General features: G+C 53.4%; 1 protein-coding gene across 1 annotated transcript in view; it reads left to right on the top strand.

The window, feature by feature from the left end:
• The window catches only part of LOC122547537 (uncharacterized), a 181,171-nt gene that overhangs the window by 143,039 nt on the left and 12,937 nt on the right, over positions 1-25,195 (top strand). The window contains exons 14-16 of the mRNA XM_087983853.1: positions 2,767-2,868; positions 3,242-3,280; positions 25,181-25,194. Coding sequence (XP_087839979.1) covers positions 2,767-2,868; positions 3,242-3,280; positions 25,181-25,194 — 155 coding nt within the window. The remainder of the gene's footprint in view (positions 1-2,766; positions 2,869-3,241; positions 3,281-25,180; position 25,195) is intronic.

Below are 25,195 nucleotides of genomic sequence, written 5' to 3' on the forward strand. Positions count from 1 at the left end.
CAGTGCTGAGGGAGCGCTGCACTGTCGGAGGATCAGTGCTGAGGGAGTGCCGCACTGGTGGAGGATCAGTGCTGAGGGAGCGCTGCACTGTCGGAGGATCAGTGCTGAGGGAGTGCCGCACTGTCGCAGGGTCAGTGCTGAGGGAGTGCCGCACTGTCGCAGGGTCAGTGCTGAGGGAGTGCCGCACTGTCGCAGGGTCAGTGCTGAGGGAGTGCTACACTGTCGGTGGGTCAGTGCTGAGGGAGTGCCACACTGTCGGAGGATCAGTGCTGACGGAGTGCCGCACTGTCGCAGGGTCAGTGCTGAGGGAGTGCCGCACTGTCGGAGGGTCAGTGCTGAGGGAGTGCCGCACTGTCGGAGGGTCAGTGCTGAGGGAGTGCCGCACTGTTGCAGGGTCAGTGCTGAGGGAGTGCCGCACTGTCGCAGGGTCAGTGCTGAGGGAGTGCCGCACTGTCACAGGGTCAGTGCTGAGGGAGTGCCGCACGGTCTCAGGGTCAGTGCTGAGGGAGTGCCGCACTGTCGCAGGGTCAGTGCTGAGGGAGTGCCGCACTGTCGGAGGATCAGTGCTGAGGGAGCGCTGCACTGTCGGAGGATCAGTGCTGAGGGAGCGCCGCACTGTCGGAGGATCAGTGCTGAGGGAGTGCCGCACTGTCGGAGGGTCAGTGCTGAGGGAGTGCCGCACTGTTGCAGGGTCAGTGCTGAGGGAGTGCCGCACTGTTGCAGGGTCAGTGCTAAAGGAGTGCCACACTGTCGCAGGGTCAGTGCTGAGGGAATGCCGCACTGTCGGAGGATCAGTGCTGAGGGAGTGCTACACTGTCGGTGGGTCAGTGCTGAGGGAGTGCCACACTGTTGGAGGGTCAGTGCTGAGGAAGTGAGCACTGTTGGAGGGTCAGTGCTGAGGGAGTGCCGCACTATCGGAGGGTCAGTGCTGAGGGACTGCCGCACTGTCGGAGGGTCAGTGCTGAGGGAGTGCCACACTGTTGGAGGGTCAGTGCTGAGGGAGTGCTGCACTGTCGGAGGGTCAGTGCTGAGGGAGTGCTGCACTGTCGGAGGATCAGTGCTGAGGGAGTGCCGCACTGTCAGAGGGTCAATGCTGAGGGAGTGCCGCACTGTCGGAGGGTTAGTGCCGCGCTGAGGGAGTGCCGCACTGTCAGAGGGTCAGTGCTGAGGGAGTGCCGCACTGTCAGAGGGTCAGTGCTGAGGGAGTGCCGCACTGTTGCAGGGTCAGTGCTGAGGGAGTGCCGCACTGTCGCAGGGTCAGTGCTGAGGGAGTGCCGCACTGTCGCAGGGTAAGTGCTTAGGGAGTGCCGCACTGTCGGAGGGTCAGTGCTGAGTGAGTGCCGCACTGTCGGAGGGTCAGTGCTGAGGGAGTGCTGCACTGTCGGAGGATCAGTGCTGAGGGAGTGCCGCACTGTCGGAGGGTCAGTGCTGAGGGAGTGCCGCACTGTCGCAGGGTCAGTGCTGAGGGAGTGCCGCACTGTTGCAGGGTCAGTGCTGAGGCAGTGCCACACTGTCGCAGGGTCAGTGCTGAGGGAGTGCTACACTGTCGGTGGGTCAGTGCTGAGGGAGTGCCACACTGTCGGTGGGTCAGTGCTGAGGGAGTGCCACACTGTTGGAGGGTCAGTGCTGAGGAAGTGAGCACTGTTGGAGGGTCAGTGCTGAGGGAGTGCCGCACTATCGGAGGGTCAGTGCTGAGGGACTGCCGCACTGTCGGAGGGTCAGTGCTGAGGGAGTGCCACACTTTTGGAGGGTCAGTGCTGAGGGAGTGCTGCACTGTCGGAGGGTCAGTGCTGAGGGAGTGCTGCACTGTCGGAGGATCAGTGCTGAGGGAGTGCCGCACTGTCAGAGGGTCAATGCTGAGGGAGTGCCGCACTGTCGGAGGGTCAGTGCCGCGCTGAGGGAGTGCCGCACTGTCAGAGGGTCAGTGCTGAGGGAGTGCCGCACTGTCAGAGGGTCAGTGCTGAGGGAGCGCTGCACTGTCGGAGGGTCAGTGCTGAGGGAGTGCCGCACTGTCGGAAGGTCAATGCTGAGGGAGCGCTGCACTGTCGGAGGGTCAGTGCTGAGGGAGCGCTGCACTGTCGGAGGGTCAGTGCTGAGGGAGTGCCGCACTGTCGGAAGGTCAATGCTGAGGGTGTATTGCTCTGTTGGAGGGTCAGTGCTGAGGGAGTGCTGCACTGTCGGAGGGTCAGTGCTGAGGGAGTGCCGCACTGTCGCAGGGTCAGTGCTGAGGGAGTGCCGCACTGTCAGAGGGTCAGTGCTGAGGGAGTGCCGCACTGTCGCAGGGTCAGTGCTGAGGGAGTGCCGCACTGTCGGAGGGTCAGTGCTGAGGGAGTGCCGCACTGTCGGAGGGTCAGTGCCGCACTGTCAGAGGGTCAGTGCTGAGGGAGTGCCGCACTGTCAGAGGGTCACTGCTGAGGGAGTGTCGCACTGTCGGAGGGTCAGTGCTGAGGGAGTGCTGCACTGTCGCAGGGTCAGTGCTGAGGGAGCGCCGCACTGTCGGAGGGTCAGTGCCGCGCTGAGGGAGTGCAGGATTCTCTGATCAGCGACTATCAATCTGGTGGGGATTTTGGAATCATTCTGATTGTTAGACATGGAAAGGACTGAGAGAGATGAAGGGGTTTGAAGAAAGTGGTGAGTGTTATCCTGGAGTTGGGAGATGGCAGTGTGAAATCTCCAGCAACAAATCCAAACACACACAGCAGCACTCTCTCCATTTCCTGGGAAACAAGTGAATGTTTTTAATTCAGCTTTTCCCTCCCATTCTAGAACCACCAGGGTTTATATACACCCCAGAGAGAACAAAGAAAATATTTCCGCTGCTGAACACAGACACTCCGCTTATACTGCGCCGGGGCAGGCGGCAATCTGGTGAGTTCTGCCACACACCCTGCTCTCTCTGACTTTCTCTAACTTTCCCTCTATCCTGTCCTCTCTCTGTGTCCCTGTCCCCACGTCTCACTGCTTCCTGTATTTCCACGGTGGCTCAGTGCCAGGGACGCGGGTTTGATTCCACCCTCGGGTGACTGTCTGGGTGGAGTTTGCACATTCTCCCCTGGGTCTGCGTAGGTCCCCTCTGGGGTGCTCCGGTTTCCTCCCACAGTCCAAAGGCATGCAGCTTAAGGTGGATTGGCCATGGGGAATTGTCCAGGGATGTGTGGGTTCGGGAATATCGACCTTTTGAGGAAGAACATGTGTATCACGGAAATGAACTAAATACAAAATGTTTTTCTATTCATTTCAGAGCCAAGCAAACAGAGGCAGGCAGCGATTGACCAGAGTGGTACGTGATTTCTTTTAGACACTCGCTGTCTGTATTCAGGCTGACCCTGGGTATATCTCGGTGGGTCTGTGAGTGTGGCTGGATTTTTGTGGTTACAAAGCTGTGATCTGTATTTCAGTGACCAATCTCAGAGCTGGCCCATTTCTCTATGAGAGAAATGTAATTCCCTGTCCCACAGCCCCACCAATCCTGGACAGGTAAATCACTCAGGGGCAGTCTTTCACCATTTGGCGACTCAAGCCTGTTCTGTTCTGCAGGTAGACAGGATAGTGAAGAAGGCGTTTGGTATGCTTTCCTTCATTGATCAGAGTATTGAGTACAGGAGTTGGGAGGTCATGTTGCGGCTGTACAGGACATTGATTAGGCCGCTGTTGGAATATTGCGTGCAATTCTGGTCTCCTTCCTATCGGAAAGATGTTGTGAAACTTGAAAGTGTTCAGAAAAGATTTACAAGGATGTTGCCAGGGTTGGAGGATCTGAGCTACAGGGAGAGGCTGAACAGGTTGGGGCTGTTTTCCCTGGAGCGTCGGAGGCTGAGGGGTGACCTTCTAGAGGTTTACAAAATTATGAGGGACACGGATAGGATAAATAGACCAAGTCTTTTCCCTGGGGTCGGGGAGTCCAGAACTAAAGGGCATAGGTTTAGGCCTGCTCCTGGCCCACATCCCTCTAAATCATTCCTATCCACGTACTTATCCGAATGTCTTTTAAACATTCTAACTGTCCCCACATCCACCACTTCCCCTGGAAGTTCATTCCACACGGAAACCACTCAATGTTTAAAAAAATTGCCCCTCATGTCCTTTTTTAATTCTTTCTTCTCTCGCCTTAAAGTATGTCCCCCCTAGTTTTGAACTCCCCCACCCTCGGGAAAAGACACCTGCCATTCACCCTATCCACGCTCCTCATCACTTTATAAACTTCTATAAGGTCACCCCTCAGCCTCCTACACTCCAGTGTAAAAACTCCCAGCCTATCGAGCTTCTCCTTATAACTCAAACTCTCTATTCCCGGCAACATCCTGGTAAATCTCTTCTGAACCCTCTCCAGTTTAATAATATCCTTCCTATAACGGCGACCGGAACCAGACACAGTATTCCAGCATAGGCCTCACCAACATCCTGTACAACCTCAACATGATGTCCCACATTCCCATCTACCCTTCATTCCCCGCCCCACACATACACACACGCGCGCACACACACACACACATACACGCTCACACAGAGGCACACACACACATACCATCTCCCTCTCTCAGACACACACTCTCCCCCCTCACATTCACACCCTCTCCCTCACACACACACATTCCCTCGTCTCTCTCACACACACACACACCCTCTCTCACACATGCTTTCCCTCTCTCACGAACAGCCTCTCCCCCACACACACACTTTTACACACTCACTCACTCTTTATCTCTCATGCACTCACTCCCTTTCTCTCACACACTCCCTCTCAACACACACACACACTCTTTTACACACACATACACTCACTCACTCTCACACTCTCACTCTCTTTTCACACACACACATACTCCCTCTCACACGCTCTCTCTTGCCTGCACACACTCTTTCTATCTCGCTCTCTCTTACACACACATCTGCACATTTTCTTACACACATACACATGCACATTATTTCTCATAGAGACACACTCATTCTCTCTCACACATGCAAACACACGCACACACAGAAATACCGTTCCCTATTGTTTCTCCCTGTGATCCTGAAGACCTTGACTGAACGTCCTCTTCATCTTTTCTCCAATCTGCCAGCAGTGAAAGTTTCCATTCAGATGGGGGGGTGAAGGAGGTGTAACCCAGTGCAGTAAGATTCACTCGCTCTGGGGTCGAAGGCTGATTGGTTAAATAAACCCATGGCATTATCTCATCGTACAAGTCCCTCCTGGACTGCAGAGCTGTGTCTGACGGGGATCTGTGGGACTTGTTTCTGAACATCAGGAGAAGCTAGTTTCAATTAAAATGATGATGGGATAGTGTAGGGGGATGAGCTGAGAATAGTTCACACGTCGGTGCAACATCGAGGGCCGAAGGGCCTGTCTGCGCTGTATTGTTCTATGTTCTAAAACTGCGATAAGCTTCCATCACTGTCAGTTAGAGGCTAGGTGTTGTAATCACAAGGTCACTCTCAGTCTAAACCATTCACATGTGGGAAGATGCTGTTCTCTTCAGTTAATGTTCGAGAGCACTTATCCAGGATAGGGCAGATTGCTCTTTGGTATTTCCCGATGACTGTAGATGACTCTGTGCTGAGAATGTTTTTTTTAAGAACAAAAACAGCCTGAGTTTCTGTGTTTCTGGCCTTCTGTCTCCTGTCTCGATTCACTTCCTGCAACTGGACTGAATGCTGTCCCTTGGCACTGACTGATCTCTCAGTGCTTTCTGTATCCTCAATCCCCCATTTCACACCATCTCTTCGATGCTGCAGAGTGGGAACAGAGTTCAATGTGCTATACCTACATTTTCAATTTATCTGTGGGATGAGATCTTTATTGTTCCATCCCTAGTTGTCCCCCTTGAGAAAGTGAGGGTGAGCTGCCTTCTTGAACTGCTGCAGTCCATGTGCTGTGAGTTGACCCACAATGCCCTTAGGGAGGGAATTCCAGGATTCTGACCCAGCGACACTGAAGGAACGACGATATATTTCCAAGTCAGGATGGTGAGGGGCTTGGAGGGGAACTTGCAGGGGGTGGTGTTCCCATGTATCTGCTGCCCTTATCCTTCTAGATGGAAGCGGTCGTGGGTTTGGAAGGTGCTGATTGTGTCATAGAGTGATAGAGATGTACATTACAGAAACAGATCCTTCGGTCCAACAAATCCATGCCGACCAGATATCCCAACCCAATCTAGTCCCACCTGCCAGCACCCAGCCCATATCCCTCCAAACCCTTCCTATTCATATACCCATCCAAATGTCTCTTAAATGTTGTAATTGTACCAGCCTCCACCACTTCATCTGGCAGCTCATTCCACACACACACACCACCCTCTGAGTGAAAAAGTTGCCCCTTAGGTCTCTTTTATATCTTTCCCCCCTCACCCTAAACCTATGCCCTCAGGTTATGGACCCCCCAACCCCAGGAAAAAGACTTTGTCTATTTATCCTATCTATGCCCATCATAATTTTGTAAACCTCTATAAGGTCACCCTTCAGCCTCCGACGCTCCAGGGAAAACAACCCCAGCCTGTTCAGCCTCTCCCTGTAGCTCAGATCCTCCAACCCTGGCAACATCCTTGTAAATCTTTTCTGAACCCTTTCAAGTTTCACAACATCTTTCTAATCGGAAGAAGACCAGAATTGCACGCAATATTCCAACAGTGGCCTAACCAATGTCCTGTACAGCTGCAACATGACTTCCCAACTCCTGTACTCAATACTCTGACCAATAAAGGAAAGCATACCAAACGCCTTCATCACTATCCTATCTACCCGCGACTCCACTTTCAAGGAGCTGTGAACCTGCACTCCAAGGTCTCTTTGTTCAGCAACACTCCCCAGGATCTTACCGAGGAAGTGGGTGTTTGAGCTGGTGGATAACACCATAAGAAATTGGAACAGGAGGAGGCCATTCAGCCCATCGTGCCTGCTCTGTCATCCAATTGGATCATTGCTGATCATCCAACTCAGTCCCCTGTTCCCACTTTCTCCTTGTCCTTTGATTCCTTTAGCAAGATTTACCCGGATGTTGCTGGGAATGGAGGGCTTGAGATGTGAAGGAAGGCTATGAAGAAGCATAGGAGGTGAAGGGGTGACCTTACGGAGGTTTATAAAATCACGAGGGGTATAGATAAGGTGAATAGCAAAGGTCTTTCCCTGGGGTGGGGGAGTTCAAAACTAGGGGGGTGCATGTTTTTAAGGTGAGAGGAGAAAGATTTAAAAAGATGAGGGGCAACGTTTTTACACAAAGGGTGGTTTGTGTGAGGAATGAGTTGCCAGAGGAAATGGTGGATGTGGGTACAGGTTCAACTTTTAAAAGATATTTGGATAAGTTCATGAATAGGAAAGGTTTGGCGGGAGATGGACCATGTAAGTGGGACGAGTTTAGTTTGGGATTATGGTCAGCATGGACTGGTTGGGCCGAAGGGTTAAAAGAAATGTTTCCATCTCTGAGTGGATTACCCCCCTGCCCCTCCTGCATGTCCCCTGTCCTGTGATTTAATCCGAATGCCATGGAAGTGGAGGAGATGGGATTTTAACTTTGTTCTGATGATTTCCTTGTTTGGTTTTGCACAATGTTTGATCTCAGAGGGTTTAATCAGAATGATGTCTGCACGAGAGCTGTGCTTTCCAGCGGGTGTTAAACATTCAAAGCAGTCTCCTTGTGTACACACGGGCCCGTTGATGAACTCTGAGCGGTGAGGTAACCAGCATTGACTCAGCTTCAGGGTGAGGTCCCCCAGGGCCCGGCTGTGCACATCATCGGTACGCCCTCCCCAAGGGCATTGTGGGTCCTCCTACACGCCACACACTACAGCTCAGCACCCCCTTCAGTCTGAAACTAGAGTGGCAGGAGAGTGGGAACCGGAGCTACAGATCAGAGGATGGAGGAGGTACTGAACAACCAGGTACAGTTTATGTGAAGAGAGTCTGTGAGGAGGGATAGACAGTTGATAGGGCAACATTGCAGTCAGTGTGATGGGTTTAAGTGTGTCTATTTTAACACTGGAAGTGTCAGGAATAAGGGTGACGAACTCAGAGCATGGATCAGTACTTGGAACTGTGAGATTGTGACCATTGTGGGGACTTGGATATCACAGGGATAGGAATGTTGGAATTTCCAGGGTTTAGATGTTTCAAAAGGGATGGGGGTGGTAAAAGAGATGGAGGAGTGGCATTGCTAGACAGGGATAGTATCACAGCTGCAGAAAGGGAGGTTGTCGAGGAAGGTTTGTCGACTAAGTCAGTATGGGGGCAAGTCAGAAACAGGAAAGGAGCAGTCACTTTCTTGGGAGTTTTCTAAAGCCCCCCCCCCCCCCCAAAGCAACATAGACAGAGAGGAGCAGATTGGGAGGCAGGTTTTGGAAAGGTGCAGAAACAACAGGGTTGTTGTCATAGGGGACTTTAACTTCCCTAATATTAATTCAAATAGTTTGGATGGAGCAGTTTTTGTTAGGTGTGTCTAGGGAGGGTTCCTGACTCAATATGTAGATAAGCCAACTAGAGGGGAGGCCATATTGGATTTGGTGCTTGGCCATGAACCAGGCCAGGTGTCAGATCTCTCGGTGGGAGAGCATTTCAGTGACAGTGACCACAACTGCCTCACCTTTACCGCACCCATGGAGAAGGATAGGAGCAGGTGGTATGGGAAAGTATTTAATTGGGGGAAGGGGAATTACAATGCTATTCAGCAGGAACTGGGATGCCTAAATTCGGAACAGAGGTTTTCAGGGAAATGTACGTCAGAAATGTGGAGGTTGTTTAGGGAGCACTTGCTGATACTGCTGGACAGGTTTGTCCCCCTGAGGCAAGGAAGGGATGGTAGGTTGAAAGCATCTTGGGTGACAAGGGCTGTGGAACATCTAGTCAAGAGGAAGAAGGAAGCTTACTTAAGGTTGAGGCAGTAAGGATCAGACAGGTCTTTAAAGGGTTATAAGGTAGCCAGGAAGGAACTGAAGAATGGACTTAGGAGAACTAGAAGGGGCATGAAAAAGCTTTTAGGGAGTAAGATTAAGGAAAACCCTTATGTGAGGAACAAGAGGATGACCATAGTGAGGTAGGGTCAATCACAGACACTGGTGGGAATTTGGGCCTGGAATCAGAGGAAGTAGGGGAGGTCCTTAATGAGTACTTTGTTTCAGTCTTCACTACTGAGGGTGACCTTGACATTTCTGAGGACAGTGTGAAACAGACTGATATGCTAAAACAGATTGATGTTAGGAAGGAGGATATGCTGAAGATTTTGTAAAGCATAACAATAGATAAATCCCTTGGGTCTGACGGGATATACCCTAGGTTATTACAGGAAGTGAGGGAAGAGATTGCTGCGCCATTACCAATGATCTTTACGTCCTCACTGTCCACTAGAATAGTGCCAGATGATTGTAGGGTGGCAAATGTTATTCCCTTGTTCAAGAAAGTGAATAGGGATAATCCTGGAAATTACAGACCAGTCAGTCTTAGGTCAAAGTATTGGAGAAGATTCTGAGAGACAGGATTTATGATTACTTGGAAAATCATAGTTTGAGATAGCCAGCATGGCTTTGAGGGGCAGGTCATGCCTCACAAATCTTATTGAATTCTTTGAGGATGTGACAAAACACATTGATGAAGGGAGAGCAGTGGATGTGGTTTATATGGATTTTAGCAGGGGGTTTGATAAGGTTCCCCATGGTAGGCTCATTCAGAAAGTAAGGAGGCACGGGATACTGGGAAACCTGACTGTCTGGATACAGAATTGGCTGGCCCAGAGAAGACAGAGGGTGGTCATAGATGGAAAATATTCAGCCTGGAGATCGACACAACATCGAGGGCCAAAGGGCCTCTACTGTGCTGTACTAAGAACAAAGAACATTACAGCTAAGGAACAGGCCCTTCGGCCCTTCAGGCCTGTGCTGGTCCAGCTCCTCCATCTAAACCTGTCACCTCTTTTCTAAGGATCTGTATCCCCTGCTCCCTGCCCATTCATGTATCTATCTAGATACATCTCAAATGACACTAACGTTTCCCCCCAGTCACCTCCGCTGGCAACACGTTCCAGGCCCCCACCACCCCTCTGTGTAAAGAACTTTCTACGCATATCTCCCCTAAACCTTTCCCCTCTCACCTTGAACTCGTGACCCCTAGTAATTGAGTCCCCCTCCCCACTCTGGGAAAAGGTTTCTTGATATCTATCCTGTCTATACTTCTCACGATTTTGTAGACCTCACCTCAATCAGGTCCCCCCTCAACCTCTGTCTTTCTAAAGAAAATAATCCTAATCTACTCAACCTCTCCTCATAACTACCACCCACCATACCAGGCAACAGCCTGGTAAGCCTCCTCTGCTCCATCTCCAAAGCACCCACATCCTTTTGGGAGTGTGGCGACCAGAACAGCATGCAGTATTCCAAATGTGGCTAAACCAAAGTCTTATACAACTGTAACATGACCTGCCAATTCTTGCACTCAGTACCCAGTCCGATGAAGGGAAGCATGCCGTATGCCTTCTTGACCACTCACTGACCTGCGTTGCCACCTTCAGGGAACAATGGATCTGAACACCCAGATCTCTCTGTACATCAATTTTCCCCAGGACTTTTCCATTTACTGTATAGTTCACTCTGGAATTGCATCTTCCAAAATGCATCACCTTGCACTTGTCTGGATTGAACTCCATCTGCCATTTCTCTGCCCAACTCTCCAATCTATCCATATTCTACTGCATTCTCTGACAGTCCCCTTCACTGTCTGCTACTCCACCAATCTTAGTGTCATCTGCAAACATGTCAATTGGACAATCCATACCTTCCTCCAAATCATTTCTGTAAATCACAAACAGCAGTGGCCCCAGCAGTGGCCCCTGTGGGTCACCACTGGTCACAGGTCTCCAGTTTGAGAAACTCCCTTCCACTACCACTCTCTGTCTCCTGTTGCCCAGCCAGTTCTCTATCCATCTGGCTAGAACAACCTGGACCCCGTGTGACTTCACCTTCTCCATCAGCCTACCATGGGGAACCTCATCAAACGCCTTACTGAAGTCCTTGTATATGGCATCTACATCCCTTCCCTCATCAATCAACTTTGTCACCTCTTCAAAGAATTCTATAAAGTTGGTAAGGCATGACCTTCTCTGCACAAAACCATGCTGCCTATCACTGATAAGCCCATTTTCTTCCAAATGGGTATATATCCAGTTCCTCAGAATCTTCTCCAGTAGCTTCCCTACCACTGATGTCAGGCTCACAGGTCTGTAATTACCTGGATTATCCCTGCTACCCTTCTTAAACAAGGGGATAACATTAGTAATTCTCCAATCCTCTGGGACCTTACCCATGTTCAAGGATGCTGTAAAGATATCTGTTCAAGCCCCAGCTATTTTCTCTCCCACTTCCCTCAGTAACCTGGGATGGATCCCATCCGGACCTGGTGACTTGTCCACCTTAATGCCTTTTAGAATACCCAACACTTCCTCCCTCCTTATGCCAACTTGACCTCGAGTAATCAAAGATCTATCCCTAACTTCAACATGAGGGGTGACCTTATAGAGGTTTATAAAATTATGAGGGGCATGGATAGGATAAATAGACAAAGTCTTTTACCTGGGGTGGGGGAGTCCAGAACTAGAGGGCATTGGTTTAGGGTGAGAGGGGAAAGATATAAAAGGGACCTAAGAGGCAACTTTTTCACGCAGAGGGTGGTCCGTGTAGGGAATGAGCTGCCAGAGGATGTGGTGGAGGCTGGTACAATTGCAACATTTAAGAGGCATTTGGATGGGTATATGCATAGGAAGGGTTTGGAGGAATATGGGCTGGGTGCTGGCAGGTGGGACTAGATTGGGTTGGGATATCTGATCGGCGTGGATGGGTTGGACCGAAGGGTCTGTTTCCGTGCTGTACATCCCTATCACTCTATCCGCCATGTCCGTCTCCCTGGTGAATACCGATGCAAAGTACTCATTAAGAATCTCACCCATTTTCTCTGACTCCCTGCATAACTTTCCTCCTTTGTCCTTGAGTGGGCCAACCCTTTCCCGAGTTACCCTCTCGCTCCTTATATATGAAGAAAAGGCTTTGGGATGTTCCTTAACCCTGCTCACTAAGGATATCTCATGACCCCTTTTCGCCCTCTTAATTCCTCATTTCAGATTGGTCCTACATTTCTAATATTCTTCCAAAGCTTCATTTGACTTCAGTCGCTTAGACCTTATGTATGCTTCCTTTTTCCTCTTAGTTAGTTTCTCAATATCACCTGTCATCCATGGTTCCCTAATCTTGCCATTTTCACAGGAACGTATCTCTCCTGAACTCTAATCAACCTCTTTGTAAAAGCCTCCCACATATAAAATGTGGAATTCCCTTCATACAGCTGCTCCCAATCCACATTCCCCAGATCCTGCTGAATTTTGGCCTTCAGTTGGCCTTCCCCCAGTTTGGTGCTCTTCCTTTAGGACCACTCTGAAACTTCACCCACCTGGCCGGGCTCATTCTCCAACACCAGGCCCAGTATGGCCCCTTCCCGGGTTGGACTATTTACTTACTGCTCTAGAAAACCCCCCTGGATGCCCCTTACAAATTCTGCTCCATCTAAACCTCTAACATTAAGTGAATCCCAGTCAATGTTGAGAAAATTAAGATCTCCTGCCATTTTTACTCTTAAACTTAACTTAGTCGAACTATAATATCAAATAATAGATAAATGAAAAAAGAAATATTTCTACCAATCACACAATAACAAAGGAGAAAAATCAGCCACTGCCCAAATATATCAGTTCACACACCTTCCCCGAATGCAATTCAAAAGCTCCCCCTCAGCTCCTCACTCTCCCCGCTCCCACTCAGCTCCTCACACTCCCCACTCCCACTCAGCCCCTCACTCCCCCTCAGATCCTCACTCTCCCCTCACTCCTCCTCAGCTCCTCACTCTGCCCTCTCCCACTCAGCTCCTCACACTTCCCGCTCCCAGTCAGCCCCTCACACTCACCACTCCCCCTCAGATCCTCACTCTCCCCTCACTCCCCCTCAACTCCTCACTCTCCCTGCTCCCACTCAGCTCCTCACTCTCCCCTCTCCCAACAGCCCCTCACTCTCCCCACTTCCACTCAGCTCCTCACTCTCCCCCTCCCACTCAGCTCCTCACTCTCCCCCTCCCACTCAGCTCCTCACTCTCCCCTCTCACACTCAGCCCCTCACTCTCCCCGCTCCCACGCGGCCCCTCACTCTCCTCACTCCCACTCAGCCCCTCACTCTCCCCACTCCCACTCACTCCTCACTCTTCCCGCTCCCACTCAGCTCCTCACACTCCCCCTCCCACTCAGCTCCTCACTCTCCCCTCTCACACTCAGCCCCTCACTCTCCCCGCTCCCACGCAGCCCCTCACTCTCACTCAGCCCCTCACTCTCCCCACTCCCACTCACTCCTCACTCTTCCCGCTCCCACTCAACCCCTCACTCTCCCCACTCCCACTCAGCTCCTCACTCTCCCCACTCCCACTCACTCCTCACTCTTCCCGCTCCCACTCAACCCCTCACTCTCCCCACTCCCACTCAGCTCCTCACTCTCCCCGCTCCCACTCAGCTCCTCACTCTCCCCACTCCCACTCAGCTCCTCACTCTCTCCACTCCCTCTCTCCCCGCTCCCACTCAGCCCCTCACACTCCCCACTCCCCCACAGCTCCTCACTCTCCACTCTCACACTCAGCTCCTCACTCTCCCCTCTCCCACTCAGCTCCTCACTCTCCCCGCTCCCACTCAGACCCTCTCTCTCCCCACTCCCACTCAGCTTCTCACTCTCCCCACTCCCACTCAGCCCCTCAGTCTCCCCACTTCCTCTCAGCTCCTCACTCTCCCCTCTCCCACTCAGCTCCTCACTCTTCCCACTCCCACTCAGCTCCTCTCTCTCCCCTCTCCCACTCAGCCCGTCAGTCACCCCACTCCCTCTCAGCTCCTCACTCTCCCCTCTCCCACTCAGCCCCTCACACTCCCCACTCCCTCTCTGCCCCTCACACTCCCCATCAGCTCCTCACTCTCCCCGCTCCCCCTCAGCTCCTCACTCTCCCCTCTCCCACTCAGCTCCTCACTCTCCCCACTCCCTCTCAGCTCCTCACTCTCCCGTCTCCCACTCAGCCCCTCAGTCTCCCCACTCCCTCTCAGCTCCTTACTCTCCCCTCTCCCACTCAGCCCCTCACACTCCCCACTCCCTCTCTGCCCCTCACACTCCCCACTCCCCCTCAGCTCCTCACTCTCCCCGCTCCCCCTCAGCTCCTCACTCTCCCCGCTCCCACTCAGCTCCTCACTCTACCCTCTCAGCTCCTCACTCTCCCACTCAGCTCCTCACTCTCCCCACTCCCACTCAGCTCCTCACTCTCCCCACTCCCTCACTCTCCCCACTCCCACTCAGCTCACTCTCCCCACTCAGCTCCTCACTCTCCCACTCAGCTCCTCACTCTCCCCGCTCCCACTCAGCCCCTCACTCTCCCCGCTCCCACTCAGCTCCTCACTCTCCCCGCTCCCACTCAGCTCCTTACTCTCCCACTCAGCTCCTCACTCTCCCCTCTCCCACTCAGCTCCTCACTCTCCCACTCAGCCCCTCACTCTCCCCACTCCCAATCAGCTCCTCACTCTCCCCACTCCCACTCAGCTCCTCACTCTCCCCACTCCCACTCAGCTCCTCACTCTCCCCACTCCCACTCAGCTCCTCACTCTCCCCACTCCTTCACTCTCCCCACTCCCACTCAGCTCCTCACTCTCCCACTCAGCTCCTCACTCTCCCACTCAGCCCCTCACTCTCCCCGCTCCTCACTCTCCCCTCTCCCACTCAGCTCCTCACTCTCCCACTCAGCCCCTCACTCTCCCCTCTCCCACTCAGCTCCTCACTCTCCCACTCAGCTCCTCACTCTCCCCGCTCCCACTCAGCCCCTCACTCTCCCCGCTCCCACTCAGCCCCTCACTCTCCCTGCTCCCACTCAGCTCCTCACTCTCCCCTCTCCCAACAGCCCCTCACTCTCCCCACTTCCACTCAGCTCCTCACTCTCCCCCTCCCACTCAGCTCCTCACTCTCCCCCTCCCACTCAGCTCCTCACTCTCCCCTCTCACACTCAGCCCCTCACTCTCCCCGCTCCCACGCGGCCCCTCACTCTCCTCACTCCCACTCAGCCCCTCACTCTCCCCACTCCCACTCACTCCTCACTCTTCCCGCTCCCACTCAGCTCCTCACACTCCCCCTCCCACTCAGCTCCTCACTCTCCCCTCTCACACTCAGCCCCTCACTCTCCCCGCTCCCACGCAGCCCCTCACTCTCACTCAGCCCCTCACTCTCCCCACTCCCACTCACTCCTCACTCTTCCCGCTCCCACTCAACCCCTCACTCTCCCCACTCCCACTCAGCTCCTCACTCTCCCCACTCCCACTCACTCCTCACTCTTCCCGCTCCCACTCAACCCCTCACTCTCCCCACTCCCACTCAGCTCCTCACTCCCACTCAGCTCCTCACTCTCCCCGCTCCCACTCAGCTCCTCACTCTCCCCGCTCCCACTCAGCTCCTCACTCTCCCCACTCCCACTCAGCTCCTCACTCTCTCCACTCCCTCTCTCCCCGCTCCCACTCAGCCCCTCACACTCCCCACTCCCCCACAGCTCCTCACTCTCCACTCTCACACTCAGCTCCTCACTCTCCCCTCTCCCACTCAGCTCCTCACTCTCCCCGCTCCCACTCAGACCCTCTCTCTCCCCACTCCCACTCAGCTTCTCACTCTCCCCACTCCCACTCAGCCCCTCAGTCTCCCCACTTCCTCTCAGCTCCTCACTCTCCCCTCTCCCACTCAGCTCCTCACTCTCCCCACTCCCACTCAGCTCCTCTCTCTCCCCTCTCCCACTCAGCCCGTCAGTCACCCCACTCCCTCTCAGCTCCTCACTCTCCCCTCTCCCACTCAGCCCCTCACACTCCCCACTCCCTCTCTGCCCCTCACACTCCCCATCAGCTCCTCACTCTCCCCGCTCCCCCTCAGCTCCTCACTCTCCCCTCTCCCACTCAGCTCCTCACTCTCCCCACTCCCTCTCAGCTCCTCACTCTCCCGTCTCCCACTCAGCCCTTCAGTCTCCCCACTCCCTCTCAGCTCCTTACTCTCCCCTCTCCCACTCAGCCCCTCACACTCCCCACTCCCTCTCTGCCCCTCACACTCCCCACTCCCCCTCAGCTCCTCACTCTCCCCGCTCCCCCTCAGCTCCTCACTCTCCCCGCTCCCACTCAGCTCCTCACTCTACCCTCTCAGCTCCTCACTCTCCCACTCAGCTCCTCACTCTCCCCACTCCCACTCAGCTCCTCACTCTCCCCACTCCCTCACTCTCCCCACTCCCACTCAGCTCACTCTCCCCTCTCAGCTCCTCACTCTCCCACTCAGCTCCTCACTCTCCCCGCTCCCACTCAGCCCCTCACTCTCCCCGCTCCCACTCAGCTCCTCACTCTCCCCGCTCCCACTCAGCTCCTTACTCTCCCACTCAGCTCCTCACTCTCCCCTCTCCCACTCAGCTCCTCACTCTCCCACTCAGCCCCTCACTCTCCCCACTCCCAATCAGCTCCTCACTCTCCCCACTCCCACTCAGCTCCTCACTCTCCCCACTCCCACTCAGCTCCTCACTCTCCCCACTCCCACTCAGCTCCTCACTCTCCCCACTCCCTCACTCTCCCCACTCCCACTCAGCTCCTCACTCTCCCACTCAGCTCCTCACTCTCCCACTCAGCCCCTCACTCTCCCCGCTCCTCACTCTCCCCTCTCCCACTCAGCTCCTCACTCTCCCACTCAGCCCCTCACTCTCCCCTCTCCCACTCAGCTCCTCACTCTCCCACTCAGCTCCTCACTCTCCCCGCTCCCACTCAGCCCCTCACTCTCCCCGCTCCCACTCAGCCCCTCACTCTCCCCGCTCCCACTCAGCTCCTCACTCTCCCACTCAGCTCCTCACTCTCCCCGCTCCCACTCAGCCCCTCACTCTCCCCGCTCCCACTCAGCTCCTCACTCAGCCCCTCACTCTCCCCTCTCCCACTCAGCTCCTCACTCTCCCCTCTCCCACTCAGCTCCTCACTCTCCCACTCAGTTCCTCACTCTCCCCGCTCCCACTCAGCCCCTCACTCTCCCCTCTCCCACTCAGCTCCTCACTCTCCCCGCTCCCACTCAGCTCCTCACTCTCCCCTCTCCCACTCAGCTCCTCACTCCCACTCAGCTCCGCACTCTCCCCACCCCCACTCAGCTCCTCACTCTCCCCACCCCCACTCAGCTCCTCACTCTCCCCACTCCCACTCAGCTCCTCACTCTCCCCTCTCCCACTCAGCTCCTCACTCTCCTCCACTCAGCTCCTCACTCCCCCTCAGCTCCTTACTCTCCCCACTCCCACTCAGCTCCTCACTCTCCCCGCTCCCACTCAGCCCCTCACTCTCCCCTCTCCCACTCAGCTCCTCACTCTCCCCGCTCCCACTCAGCCCCTCACTCTCCCCGCTCCCACTCAGCTCCTCACTCTCCCACTCAGCCCCTCACTCTCCCCTCTCCCACTCAGCTCCTCACTCTCCCCTCTCCCACTCAGCTCCTCACTCTCCCCTCTCCCACTTAGCTCCTCACTCTCCCCACCCCCACTCAGCTCCTCACTCTCCCCAGTCCCACTCAGCTCCTCACTCTCCCCACTCCCACTCAGCTCCTCAGTCTCCTACACTCAGCTCCTCACTCTCCCCCTCCCCCTCAGCTCCTCACTCTCCCCCTCAGCTCCTCACTCTCCCACTCAGCTCCTCACTCTCCCCACTCCCACTCAGCTCCTCACACTCCCCACTCCCACTCAGCCCCTCACTCTTCCCACTCCCACTCAGCCCCTCACTCTCCCCACTCCCACTCAGCTCCACTCCCTGCTCCCACTCAGATCCTCACTCTCCCCGCTCCCACTCAGCTCCTCGCTCTCCCCTCTCCCACTCAGCTCCTCACTCTCCCCTCTCCCACTCAGCTCCTCACTCTCCCACTCAGCTCCTCACTCTCCTCCACTCAGCTCCTCAGTCTCCCCTCTCCCACTCAGCTCCTCACTCTCCCCGTGAAGTCAGCCTGTGGGTTAGTTATAAGTGATGCTCATTCACATCCCCAGATGTGGCAATGCTGGGTCTTATGCCTGTACCTCAGCCTCTCCCCGAGCTCCCCTCCTCCTGAGGCACTGTCACTGAGTACTATCCAGATATCTCAGCTGTGATGGTATCGCACTCCCTATGGAAAGTGAGGACTGCAGATGCTGGAGCTCAGAGTCGAGAGTGTGTTGCTGGAAAAGCACAGCTGGTCAGGCAGCATCCAAGGGGCAGGAGAATCAACGTTTCAGTCATAAGCCCTTCATCAGGAATCTCTGGGTGGGGGCAAGGGGGCTGAGAGATAAATGGGAGGGGTGTGGGCTGTGGTAGCTGAGAAGGCGATAGGTTGATGAAGGTGGGGGAGAAGGTGACAGCTCGGAGAGGAGGGTGGAGTGGATAGGTAGAAAGGAAGATGGACAAGTAGGACCATTCAAGAGGGTGGTGCCGAGTTGGAGGGTTCAAGCTTGGGTAAGGTAAAGGGGGGGGAGGGGAGATGAGGAAACCGGTGAAATCCACATTGATGACCTGGGGTTGGAGGGTCTTCCCAGGGGGACATTAGTCAGTCCGACGTAACAGGGGGTCGTCCACTCCTGAACAACACTGGCCTTGGATGCTGCTGGATGTACATTGGTTCCATTTCCAGCATCATGAGAGTTCCGGACACAGCGATATCAATCATCCCAGGGACAGGACAGGCGCTAGATAAAGGCAAAGCTTTCACCCTGACAAATAGATTTGATTCAGGCCTGAGCAAACAGATGTCTGGCAACGGTGTGACACACATCGAGTGCAAAGCTCAAATTAAAACCAAATCCAAAAGGTTCAGGATCATTCTGAGGATGATAAATATTTACCCTTTATTTTCTCTTCAGTTAAAATACCTTCCAAACACTGCACGGTGTGATAAAACACCAAACTGGGGAGCTTGGAGAGAAACAAAGAAAAATGTATTCCTTTAAATTGGCTTTATTTTATTCAATCCTCGTTCAGCTCAGAATTAAATATCAATCCGTTCAGGTTGCCGGGGTAACCATTCTTCAACTGACCAGATTTTTGCAATTGTTTGATTTTTTCTCATCACGACGTTTACTCTGAGGGAATTAAATCACACATTCAGAGACAGGGCAAACAATCCAGGCTGACCCTTACACCCTAGTGCTGAGGGAGTGGGCACTGTCAGAGGGTCAGTGCTGAGGGAGTGTCGGACGGTCAGTGCTGAGGAAGTGCCGCACTGTCGGAAGGTCAGAGCTGAGGGAGCGCCGCACTATCGGAGGGTCAGTGCTGAGGGAGGGCCGCACTGTCGGAGGGTCAGGGCTGAGGGAGTGCCGCACTGTTGGAGGGTCAGTGCTGAGGGAGGGCCGCACTGTCGGAGGGTCAGGGCTGAGGGAGTGCCGCACTGTCGGAGGGTCAGTGCTGAGGGAGGGCCGCACTGTCGGAGGGTCAGTGCTGAGGGAGTGTCGCACTGTCGGAGGGTCAGTGCTGAGGGAGGGCCGCACTGTCGGAGGGTCAGTGCTGAGGGAGGGCCGCACTGTCGGAGGGTCAGTGCTGAGGGAGTGTCGCACTGTCGGAGGGTCAGTGCTGAGGGAGTGCTGCACTGTCGGAGGGTCAGTGCTGAGGGAGTGCTGCACTGTCGGAGGGTCAGTGCTGAGGGAGAGCCATACTGTCGGTGGGTCAGTGCTGAGGGAGTGCCGCACTGTCGGAGGGTCAGTGCTGAGGGAGTGTTGCTTTGTCGGAGGGTCAGTGCTGAGGGTGTGCCGTACTGTCGGAGGGTCAGTGCTGAGGGAGCGCTGCAGCGTCAGGGGGTCAGTGCTGAGGGAGCGCCGCACTGTCAGAGGGTCAGTGCTGAGGGAGTGGGCACTGTCGGAGGGTCAGTGCTGAGGGAGTGCCACACTGTCGCAGGGTCAGTGCTGAGGGAGTGGGCACTGTCGGAGTGTCAGTGCTGAGGGAGCGCCGCACTGTCGGAGGGTCAGTGCTGAGGGAGCCCCGCACTGTCGGAGGGTCAGTGCTGAGGGAGTGGGCACTGTCGGAGGGTCAGTGCTGAGGGAGCGTCGCACTGTCGGAGGGTCAGTGCTGAGGGAGAGGGCACTGTCGGAGGGTCAATGCTGAGGGAGCGCTGCACTGTCGGAGGATGAAGTCCACCTTCCTGTCAACCCTGATCAGTCTCTTACTGGCTACGAATTTCTCTCCCTCTGCCATAAAAATATCCAAGGACTCTACTTTCCACCAGTTGTTCAGGGACGGAGTTCCAAAGACTGATGACCCTCTCATGACCCTCTGCGGGAAGTCCCTTTCCTGACCTGACATGGATGAGGTTGAATTTTACACAGTGTCCCCACATTCTCCCGTGAGGAAACATTGTCTCCCACAGCTCTCGGACGGTTTTGTGCCTGGTATTGTGTGTCCGGCTGTGTTCCCCAGGGTTCAGTGCGTGTTTGGGATCCGAATGAGGTGTATAAAGTTCTAAGGGACATATACTGGGTCGATAGGGAGACACCTTTCTCCCCTCGGTAGAGGGGTCAGTGAGCAGGGGACAGAGGTTCAGGTAATGAGCAGGAAGTTCAGACAGAATTTGAGGAAAATGCTTTTCACCCAGAGGATGGTCGGAATCTGGGAACTCAGTACCTGAGAAAGGCAAGAACGCTTGGGATATTTAAGATTAGATTCCCTGCAGTGTAAAAACAGGCCATTTGGCCCTACAAATTCACACCGACCCTCCGAAGAGTAACACCCAGACCCAATTTCCTCTGACTAATGCACCTAACACTACGGGCAATTTAACATGGCCAATTCACCCTAACCTGCACATCTTTGGATTGTGGAAGGAAACCCACGCAGACACTGGGAGAATGTGCAAACTCCACACAGACAGTCACCCAAGGCTGGAATCGTACCCACGTCCCTGGTGCTGTGAGGCAGCAATGCTAACTACTGAGCCACCGTGCCACTCAGGCATCTAGGGACAGGCAATAAATGCTGCTGGGTCAGTGTCACCCTCATCCTCTGAATGAATATTGAAAAAAGCGGTGTTGAGATGAAGACTTGAAACGTCAAGGCAATGGGAAATGGGATAAGAATTGATGATGACCAGTCTGGGTATGATAGACCGAAGGGCCTCGCTCTGTGCTGTAAAAAGCCTGATGGCTCAATGAATGATCAAATACAGCTTGGCTTTGTTACCCTGTCCCCTTCCCTGCTGGGGTTTTGTTTTGTTTGATTGTCAAAAGGTCAGTGCAAATGAACACCGTTGTAATCTGCAGAATTAAAGAAGCAGAGATTCTGGAAGTGGTTTGCTCTGAGAGTAAAACTCCATTAGAGAAACAGCTTTGATCATCTGATCTTTATCTGACGCACTTTGCTGTATTGATGTGGCCGCCATTATAAGGGAGAGAGGGAGGGTCTGTCCAAGTTCGGCTGCTGCTGTTTGATTACACAGTCACCTCTTTAGAGGTGATGCTCTCTGTATCAAACACAAGGCCCTTTGATGTGAACTTGCAAATGAACTGTTCAGTGAATTTCACCGGCTTTGAATTCAGGTTGTGATTTATTTCAGTATTAGATAGCAATCCAAGCTTCGTCTGCTCCAGCAAGCTGCCCACACTGATCACTCCCAGCATCTCAGGGCTTGGGTGCTGTCTGTGGGGAGAGTGCATTTGGTACCAATCTTTGTCAACATGAAGGGCAGGGCTCCGTTAGACAGTGAATGACTGGATTAACTTTACTGTTATGTGTCCTCACACAAGTGCAGTTGCTCTTAGGTACAAGGGTACAGGTTCTAGTTTGCAAATGCTAAAGGAACAATCTTAGAAAAAATCAAAGTAATAGGAAGTTCAGAATTTAACACCAAATGACAAAATCTGCTCCCCTGTGCAGGGTTTGTAGGGTACAGTCTGCCTGTACAGCACACAAAACCACACTGTCCACTGTACCTCGGCACATAGAACAGTACAACACATGAACAGGCCCTTCGGCCCACAATGCTGTGCTGAACCTGACGCCAAGTTAAACTAATCCCTTCTGCCTGCCCTTGGTCCATATCCAGTGGCGAAAGTGAGGACTGCAGATGCTGGAGATCAGAGTCAAGATTAGAGTGATGCTGAAAAAGCACAGCAGGTCAGGCAGCATCCGAGGAGCAGGAAAATCGACCTTTCGGGCAAGAGCCCTTCATCCTGATGCCTCATTCCTGATGAAGGGCTTTTGCCTGAAATGTTGATTTTTCCTGCTCCTGACCTGCTGTGCTTTTCCAGCACCACTCTAATCTTGACCTTGCCCCTCACATCTCCTTTTGAACTTTCCCTCGCTCACCTTAAATCCATGCCCCATAGTATTAGACATTTCAACTCTGGGAAAAAGGTTCTGATCGTCAACCCTATCTATGTATCTCATCATTTTATAGACTTCTATCCAGTCTCCCCTCAGCCTTTGCTACTCCAGAGAAAACAGCCCGTGTTTGTCTAGCCCTTTCTTATAGCTCATACCCTCTAATCCAGGCAGCATCCTGGTAAACCTCTTCTGCACCCTCCCCAAAGCCTCCACATCCTTCCTGTAATGTTAAAAATCACACAAGGCCCGGTTATAGTCCAACAGGTTTAATTGGAAGCACTAGCTTTCGGTTGTGGTCTCCACAACCACCTGATGAAGGAGCGGTGCTCTGAAAGCTAGTGCTTCCAATTAAACCTGTTGGACTATAACCTGGGGTTGTGTGTTTTTTAACTTTGTACACCCCAGTCCGACACCAGCATCTCCAAATCATTCCTGTAACGTGGGTGACCCTGAACTGTGACAAGAAATCAAATTAGATCAAATTAAGATGTCCTCCACTTGCCCCTCACATGACTCACGTTTGCATGTCAGAGGGAGACAGAGAGGCTGGGGAGTATGGATGCAGGGGCAGGGAGAGGGGGGTGGTGAGGAAGGAAAGGCGAATGCAAAATGACTACACATACCTGACAAAATGAGCTTTACCCTCATCTGCTCATAAAATATTTTGTAATACACGTTCTCCAGTCATCGAGAATACGCTGAAATCCTCCAGGTCTTGATCTGTGACTGGTAACTATATTCTCCAGAGAATGAGGCAACATTTTGGAAAGCATCTTTAATATAAAAGGATTAAAGTTCCATCATCGTCATAAAACAAACAAATTGAAATAAATAAAATCAGAGCAGGAGGAGCCCATTTGGCCCTTTGAGCCTGCTCCCCCACTCAGTACGGTCATGGTGAATCATCCAACTCAGGTCCCACTTTCTCCCCCATATCCTCTGATCCCTTTAAATTAGATTCTCCATAGTGTGGAAACAGGCCCTTCGGACCAACAAGTCCACACTGACCCTCCGAAGAGTAACCCACCCAGGCCCATTCCCCTGTCCTATATTTACCCCTGACTAATGCACCTAACCTATGGGCAATTTAGCACGGCCAATCCACCCTAACCTGCACATCTTTGGACTGTGGGAGGAAACCGGAGCACCCGGAGGAAACCCACACAGACACGGGGAGAATGTGCAAACTCCACACAGACAGTCACACGAGTTGGGAATTGAACCCAGGTTCCTGGTGCTGTGAGGCAGCAGTGCTAACCACTGAGCCACTGTGCTGCCCCAAGGACTATCTCTAACCCCTTCGTGAAAACATTCAATGTTCTGTTTTCCTGTGGCAGAGAATTCCAAGGCTCCCCACTCTCTGGATGAAGACAGTTCTCCTCATCTCAGTCCAAAATGGCTGACCCCGTATCCTTAGACTGTGACTCCCTGGTTCTGGATTCCCTAGTCACTGAGATCATCCTTCCTGCATTAACCCTGCCCGGTCCTGTTCGAATTTTATACGTTCCTATGAGATTCGTCCCACATGTTCTCAGCTCCAGTGATTACAGTCCTAACTGATCCAATCTCTCTCCATCCGTCAGTCCCACCATTCCGGGAATCAGTCTGGGAAAACTTCGCTGCACTCCCTCCATCATCCTTCCTTAGATACGGAGAGGGAGATGTTGCCAAGTGCAGAATAGCTGCAGTTGCATTTCCTGTGTTAACACCTCATTCATTGGCTGTTAGGTGGTTGGAGATGTCTCTGATGGTCATGGTACCAAAAGGCCCAATAGAAACGTGGGTCTTGCTTTTGCTTGTTGAGGGACCACAAAGCCCTCTCAGGTGGGAGCTCCCTGCTACCACTCCATATGCCCCCTGCCCTCTCAATCAAACCCCCAAACCCATTATCAAGACTCCATGCAATGCCCTCTCTCTCCCCACCTCTCTTCTTCTCTCTCTCACTCTCTCCCACAGTCTCCCTCTCTCTCTCCTCCTCCCTCTTTCTCCCACTGTCTCCCTCTCTCTCTCCTCACTCCTCCCCCTCTCTCCATCTCCATCTGCCCCTCCATTTTGTCTCTCACCCTCTCTCTCTCCCTTTGTCTCTCCCTCTCTGTCTCCCTCTGTCTTTCCCCCCACACTCTCTTTCCCTTTCTCTCACCCTCCCACCCTCCCTTTGCCCTCTCACTCTCTTTGTCACTCTCTTTCTATCTTTCTCTTTGTCACTTTCCCTCCCTCCCTCCACTTTCTCCCACTCTCCCTCCCTTTCTCCCCCTCTCCCACTCTTTCTCCCTCTCACTCTCTCTCCCATCCCAACTGTTTAAGTGTTGAGCCCACCTAGAGTTGAATTCTCTCCCTAAATCCCTCTGCTCTCTTCCACCTCCCCCTTCTCCCCGACACCCTCCTTAGACCTCACCGTAAGGAGTCAGCCTCTCCCCAGGTGAGGGCTGTTTTCGATTGGCTCCTGACCCATTTCCCTCACCTCCGTGATTCTCCCTCTCCTCGAAGGCAGTATGTAAATGCGAGTTGTTGTTGCTCAGGTTTCCATTCCCCAGACCTGACCTGCAGGAGGGTTGACGCCAGGTTGATGTCGGGTGTGTGGAAGACCGAGTCTCGGCTTCTCTCCCAGATATTTAACGAGCTGGGTGTGGTGGGGGTTCAGGGGGTGAGGGGATGGAGTTCCCACCCATCGACCTGGAATTTCCCCAGCAGTGGGATGTGGTGCCTCATGCCTTCAGGGGAGGGGTAGAGCAGCCGATGGTGGTGACTGAGAGCCATCAGGAAGGTCAGGCACTAACAATAGTTTTTGTTTCCTCTCTCCTTGCCTCTCTCTCCTACATCTGGTAACAGGCGCACAGCTGAAGG

This window comes from Chiloscyllium plagiosum, unplaced genomic scaffold (assembly GCF_037043375.1).
Source record: "Chiloscyllium plagiosum isolate Xiang-an unplaced genomic scaffold, Cpla_swu_hap1 HiC_scaffold_47, whole genome shotgun sequence".
Lineage (NCBI taxonomy): Eukaryota > Metazoa > Chordata > Chondrichthyes > Orectolobiformes > Hemiscylliidae > Chiloscyllium > Chiloscyllium plagiosum.